This window comes from Penaeus japonicus, unplaced genomic scaffold (genome assembly GCF_977035675.1).
Source record: "Penaeus japonicus unplaced genomic scaffold, GWHDUDI00000001_assembly GWHDUDI00000002, whole genome shotgun sequence".
NCBI classification, from domain to species: Eukaryota; Metazoa; Arthropoda; class Malacostraca; order Decapoda; family Penaeidae; genus Penaeus; species Penaeus japonicus.
Window position 1 is genome coordinate 50,910,159 of NW_028234404.1, and position 7,500 is coordinate 50,917,658.

General features: G+C 30.5%; 3 protein-coding genes across 3 annotated transcripts; all 3 read right to left on the reverse strand.

Annotated features, from left to right (window-relative positions):
• Window positions 1-39: 39 nt before the first annotated feature.
• On the reverse strand, window positions 40-1,908 carry LOC122262170 (cuticle protein 19-like). Its single transcript, XM_043030118.2, has 2 exons — window positions 1,834-1,908; window positions 40-391 (listed from the first exon to the last, which is right to left on the reverse strand). The coding sequence occupies exons 1-2, from the start codon at window positions 1,906-1,908 to the stop codon at window positions 53-55; spliced, it is 414 nt and encodes a 137-aa protein (XP_042886052.2). The 3' UTR covers window positions 40-52.
• Window positions 1,909-2,552: 644 nt separating this feature from the next.
• LOC122262175 (pro-resilin-like) lies at window positions 2,553-3,160 on the reverse strand. The gene is made up of 2 exons (XM_043030124.2): window positions 3,107-3,160; window positions 2,553-2,968 (listed from the first exon to the last, which is right to left on the reverse strand). The coding sequence occupies exons 1-2, from the start codon at window positions 3,116-3,118 to the stop codon at window positions 2,627-2,629; spliced, it is 354 nt and encodes a 117-aa protein (XP_042886058.1). The 5' UTR covers window positions 3,119-3,160; the 3' UTR covers window positions 2,553-2,626.
• A 2,394-nt stretch (window positions 3,161-5,554) lies between these two features.
• LOC122262174 (pro-resilin-like) lies at window positions 5,555-6,145 on the reverse strand. Its single transcript, XM_043030123.2, has 2 exons — window positions 6,109-6,145; window positions 5,555-5,970 (listed from the first exon to the last, which is right to left on the reverse strand). Exons 1-2 carry the CDS (start codon window positions 6,118-6,120, stop codon window positions 5,629-5,631), a joined length of 354 nt encoding a protein of 117 aa, XP_042886057.2. The 5' UTR covers window positions 6,121-6,145; the 3' UTR covers window positions 5,555-5,628.
• Between the last annotated feature and the right edge of the window lie 1,355 nt (window positions 6,146-7,500).

The following is a 7,500-nucleotide window of genomic DNA, read 5'->3' on the forward strand; positions in this document are numbered from 1 at the left end:
TATAGCAGGATGTCTTGATAAATATCGTCACAGCCAAACTAGGCTTTTACATTTAGGCGTATGAAGGGGCGGGCTTATAAGCGGGTTGTTCGGCAGGGTATTGGGCCTCTCCTTCGTAGCTGACTTCGGCTACGTAACCAGAGTCTCCGTTGACGGTGTAGGTAACCTTCTGAAGACGACCGTCAGGAAGCTGCACGTAATAGGAACCCTGTGTGTCATAGCCGTCGCGAGACTCCTGATGGCCGAAGTCGTTACCGGAGTACTCATCCTTCACGGCGTAGTTGAAGTCGTACTTGGCAGGTGCAGGAGCAGGTGTAGGAGCTGCATAGCCATAGGCTGGGGCTTGATCAGGACGAGCAAGAGCCACGGCCACAAGGGCGGCAATGATGAACTGGAACACATTTCATATCTACGTATTAAAACCGAACACTGTATTAGTATCTATTGCGATATATGCCATACTTACATTCCGTTGCTGATATGTTGTTAGTTAAAATTACCAGTTCGCGATCACTTTATATACTCTAAGCTCCACCCAACAAAATGACATCACGGCCTTCATAGGAGCCTAACAACTCAGGTATCCTCACTCTCAGAGACGCTCACTCATCCCTCGCTATTTTTTTTTTTTTTCTTACTCCTTATTTCTTTATCAAAACCTTGAATATATTTCTGCGTAACATTCATTGTTTTACTCATTTGAGATTTTTCAGTTATAACTGATTCCTTATTAATTTTGATCATGCAATAAAAGCAAGGAAGAATTACAATATATATACATATATGCATATAGATATAGATATACATATATATATGTATATATATATATATATATATATATATATATATATGTATATATGCATAAATGCGTATGTAAAGATACATACACACACATATACAAATGGACATATATATATAAATATATATACATATATATACATATACAAATATAAGCATATATATATATATATATATATATATATATATATATATATATATATATAAAGAGAGAGAGCACACACACACAAAACATATATTGTATCTATGTATATATAGATATATATGAATGAATATGTATCTCTCTATTTATATATGCACATATATATGTGTGTATATGTATGTAGGTATATGCGTGTGTAAATAGATATTTACGCATATTTTCATATATGTACTTCTGTGTGTGTTTGTATATATATGTGTGTATCATATATCGATATATATCATATATCTATATGGGTATATATCTTATATATTTCTATATGCATGTGTATGTATGTATGTAGACAATTTTATGTATAGAGTGTGTATATGTATATTAATTTATGTATATTTACATATATAGAAACATATATATCTAGATATTTATATACAATATGTATAAATATATGTGTGTGTACATCTATCTATCTCTATGAATAAATGAATATACATATAGATAAATTTATATTAATGTATACATATGGATATATATATATATATATACATATACATATATATATAAGATAGATAAGTAGAGATAACAGTTTATTTGCTTGTCTGTGTGCCTCTTTATACGCTTACATGTGTGTGTGTGAGCATACACACATATGCACACACATATGATTATATGTGTGTGAGAATAAACACATAAACATAAAAATACTAATTTCTATATATACATTCATCTATATGTAAATCGCAAAAATACACGCACATATACCATGGACATGGAAAGTTTCCAGAGTTTTCAAAGACTGAGGATCTGTGACGCTTTATTTTTCTAAGATAGAAAAAAATGTGCTGAAATATTTTTATGGATGTAGGAGACTCTCCTGGATCAGGATTCGAGCCCACTATTTCTTGACGCCAGAGGTCTAGCTTAGCTCTGTTCTCTCTGGCTTTTCTCTTAAATGAGTCGGCGCGTATCATGGTCAGGGAGGGTACTGTTTTTATTCTATTGTTTTTTTCAATTATGTAATAATATAATCCAATTAATAAATGTTTAGCATTAGATATCAAGATAACAACTCACATATCATTGAGGGGATACGTGCCCAATGTACCATATTAATGACCACCTTAATTATATGTTCCTTTATATATTGTTTCTGTTTTTATGTATCCTGTATATTCATATATGAATATATACAAATATTGTATATCATGTATATCATATACTGTATATATATATATATATATATATATATATATATAATTATGTATATTATATATGATATATACAATTATTTAAGTATATATATATATATATATATACATATTTATGTGTTTAATATTTCTTGACATTTTGCGTTATATAAACTTATTTAGTTTCCATGCCCAAATTTTCCTCATTTTCTTATGCATGTGTGTAGCTTGCTTGCTTCTTCGATCAGCGTTTTCTCAAACTTTCTCCTTTGTCACATCAACAGACATATACATGTATACATATGTGTGTAGATAAACATATGTATATATGTGTGTGGCATATGTGTGTGTATAATTGTATACAGAAAATACACAATATACACATTCAAATCAACATGCAACATGTATGATTCCACAAAATAACGGAATTATTTGTATGATTTATTTACAAATGCACATAGGGTTGTCTTAATAAATATCACAGTCAAGCTATGTTTTCAATCTAAGCATATGAAGGAGCGGGCTTGTAAGCGGGCTGTTCGGCAGGGTATTGGGCCTCTCCTTCGTAGCTAACTTCGGCTACGTAACCAGAGTCGCCGTTGACGGTGTAGGTAACCTTCTGAAGACGACCGTCAGGAAGCTGCACGTAGTAGGAACCCTGTGTGTCATAACCGTCGCGAGACTCCTGATGGCCGAAGTCGTTACCGGAGTACTCATCCTTCACGGCGTAGTTGAAGTCGTACTTGGCAGGTGCAGGAGCAGGTGTAGGAGCTGCATAGCCATAGGCTGGGGCTTGATCAGGACGAGCGAGAGCCACGGCCACAAGGGCGGCAAAGATGATGAACTGGAACATATTTCATATCTCCGTATTAATACCGAACACTATAGTTATATCGATTGCGATATATGCCATATTCGATTGTGATACATGTCATACTTAAATTCCGTTGCTGATATTTTGTTAGTTAAAATGGTAACCTACCTTAGGAGACATGTCGAGAGTTATCTACTTACTGATGTACATCGAAGTACGCGTTCACTTTATATACTCTAAGCTCCACCCAACAGAATGACGTCACGGCCTTCATAAAAGCCTCAGAGATGCTCACTCTAAAGACGTTCACTCATCCCTCGCTACTTTTTTTTCTTACTCCTTATTTCATTATCAAGACCATGAATATATTTCTGCGTTTCATTCATTTTTCAGTTATACTGCTTCCTTATTCATTTTGATCATTACAATATACAAATGCATATAGATATAGATATACATTTATATGCATAAATACGTATATAAAGATACATACACACATATAAATGTACATCAATATAGATATATACATATTCATACATATACAAATACATGCATATATATAGAGAGAGCACACACATATACGCACCCCCTCTCCCCCCCCCCCAAAGAAAAAACATACTGTATTCATATCTATATAAGATATGAATAGATATATATCTCTCTATGTATATATATATATATATATATATATATATATATATACATACATCCCCCCCCCCAAAAAAAAAAAAAAACATACTGTATTCATATCTATATAAGATATGAATAGATATATATCTCTCTATGTATATATATATATATATATATATATATATATATATATATACATATATATTTATATATAGGTGAGTGTATGTATATATGTATGTATGTATATGCATGTGTAAATACATATATACGCATATGTTCATATATGTATATTTGTGTGTATATATGTATATATGTATATATATACATATATATGTATCATATATCTATATATGTATATATCATATTCATATATGTATATGCCTTATATATCTATATCTATATCTATATATATCTATATATCTATATAGATATATATACATATATATATATACATATATATGTGTGTGTGTGCATGTATTCTGATAATTTTATGTATAGAGTATATATATATATATTATATATATATATATATATAATATATATATATATATTTATATATATATATATCAATGTTTATATATATATATATGAACATGTATATAAATATATATATCTATATTTTATGTGTGTATATATATATATATATATATATATATATATATATAGGTATGTATATCTATCTATCTTTCTCTATAAGTAAATAAATATACACATAGATAGATTTATATTAATACATGCATATACATATATATGCATAGGGATATATACATATATATATATATATATATATATATATATATATATATATATATATATATATATATATATATGATAGATAAGTATATGGAGAGATAACAGTTTATCTGCTTGTATATGTACCTGTTTATACGCTTACATTTGTGTGTGTGCATACACACATATGCACACACATATGATTATATATCTGTGTGAGAATATACACATAAACATAGAAATACTAATTTCTATACATATATTCATCTATATGTAAATCACAAAAATACCCGCACATGTATGATGGACATGGAAAGGATTTTGGAAAAAGGGTTACTGGAGGTGGAAGCTGTTAAGTTTCCAGAGTTTTCAAAGACTGAGGGTCTGTGACTTTTTTTTTTTTTTTTTCTTAGAAAAATGTGGTGAAATATTTTTATGGATGTAAGAGTCTCTCCTTGATCAGGATTCGAACCCACTATTTTTTGACGCCAGAGGTCTAGTTTAGCTCTGTTCTCTCTGGCTTTTTTCTTATATAATATATACATATATGTGTGGGGGGGATGTATATATTACATGTATATATAATTTCAATATATAGACTTGTATGCATATATATGTGTGTGTGTGTGTGTACATATATCAGAAGGAGCATTATGATGACTATGATTGTTATTATTATGACTATCATTATTATGTCCTACAGTGAAATAATCAGCAGAAGGTTTGATATGAAGATATGACTTGGCTCGCTTCGACCAGCTATTGAGTTTTCTGTTTACAGGTTCTGTACACTTCGGCGTTGATTTTGAATCTTCGATAGATATCTAGGATAAGTGTTGGAGCAGCAGCAATAGACTCCAAGAACACCGGGAATGGCGACAAACAAACTACTCTTAACTTTGTGACTCTACCAGTACCGTCGTCGATAGGCTCGCTCTTCTCTACCTATTACTGATGTTGGTTTACATCTGATCTTTCTCTCCATTTTGCGTTATATAAACTTATTTAGTTTCCATGCCCAACTTTTGCTCATTTTCTTATGCATGTGTGTAACATTCTTTCTTCTTCAATCAGCGTTTTGTCAAAATTTCTCCTTTGTCACCTCAACAGGCATAAACATGTATATATATATATGTGTACATAAACATATGTATATATGTGTGTGGCATGTGTGTGTATAATTGTATACAGAAAATACACAATATACACATTCAAATCAACATGCAACATGTATGATTCCACAAAATAACGGAATTATTTGTATGATTTATTTACAAATGCACATAGGGTTGTCTTAATAAATATCACAGTCAAGCTAGGTTTTCAATCTAAGCATATGAAGGAGCGGGCTTGTAAGCGGGCTGTTCGGCAGGGTATTGGGCCTCTCCTTCGTAGCTAACTTCGGCTACGTAACCAGAATCGCCGTTGACGGTGTAGGTAACCTTCTGAAGACGACCGTCAGGAAGCTGCACGTAGTAGGAACCCTGTGTGTCATAACCGTCGCGAGACTCCTGATGGCCGAAGTCGTTACCGGAGTACTCATCCTTCACGGCGTAGTTGAAGTCGTACTTGGCAGGTGCAGGAGCAGGTGTAGGAGCTGCATAGCCATAGGCTGGGGCTTGATCAGGACGAGCGAGAGCCACGGCCACAAGGGCGGCAAAGATGATGGACTGGAACATATTTCATATCTCCGTATTAATACCGAACACTAGAGTTATATCGATTGCGATATATGCCATATTCGATTGTGATACATGCCATACTTAAATTCCGTTTCTGATATTTTGTTAGTTAAAATGGTAACCTACCTTAGGAGACATGTCGAGAGTTATCTACTTACTGATGTACATCGAAGTACGCGTTCACTTTATATACTCTAAGCTCCACCCAACAGAATGACGTCACGGCCTTCATAAAAGCCTCAGAGATGCTCACTCTAAAGACGTTCACTCATCCCTCGCTACTTTTTTTTCTTACTCCTTATTTCATTATCAAGACCATGAATATATTTCTGCATTTCATTCATTTTTCAGTTATACTGCTTCCTTATTCATTTTGATCATTACAATATACAAATGCATATAGATATAGATATACATTTATATGCATAAATACGTATATAAAGATACATACACACATATAAATGTACATCAATATAGATATATACATATTCATACATATACAAATACATGCATATATATAGAGAGAGCACACACATATACGCACCCCCTCTCCCCCCAAAAAAAAAAAAAAATAAATAAATAAAAACATACTGTATTCATATCTATATATGATATGAATAGATATATATCTCTCTATGTATATATATACATATATATATATAAAAAAAAAAAAAAAACATACTGTATTCATTTTTTATATATGATATGAATAGATATATATCTCTCTATGTATATATATATGTACATATATATCTATATATAGGTGAGTGTATGTATATATGTATGTATGTATATGCATGTGTAAATACATATATACGCATATGTTCATATATGTACATTTGTGTGTATATATGTATATATGTATATATATACATATATATGTATCATATATCTATATATGTTTATATCATATTCATATATGTATATGCCTTATATATCTATATCTATATATATCTATATAGATATATAGATATATATACATATATATATGTGTGTGTGTGCATGTATTCTGATAATTTTATGTATAGAGTATATATATATCAATGTTTATATACATTTATATGAACATGTATATAAATAGATATCTATATGTATCTTGTATATATATATATATATATATATATATATATATATATATATATATGTATATGTATATCTATCTATCTCTATAAGTAAATAAATATACACATAGATAGATTTATATTAATACATGCATATACATATATATGCATAGGGATATATACATATATATATATATATATATATATATATATATATATATATATATATATATATGATAGATAAGTATATGGAGAGATAACAGTTTATCTGCTTGTATATGTACCTGTTTATACGCTTACATTTGTGTGTGTGCATACACACATATGCACACACATATGATTATATATCTGTGTGAGAATATACACATAAACATAGAAATACTAATTTCTATACATATATTCATCTATATGTAAATCACTAAAATACCCGCACATGAATGATGGACATGGAAAGGAT

What these genes read in the sequence shown, in the direction of transcription:
- LOC122262170 (XM_043030118.2), bottom strand. Translation starts at nt 1,908, where the DNA reads ATGATACGCGCCGACTCATTTAAGAGAAAAGCCAGAGAGAACAGAGCT. An exon ending in ACCTCTGGCGTCAAGAAATA is followed by an intron (nt 392 to 1,833) that starts GTGGGCTCGAAT and finishes AATGTGTTCCAG; the next exon opens with TTCATCATTGCCGCCCTTGT.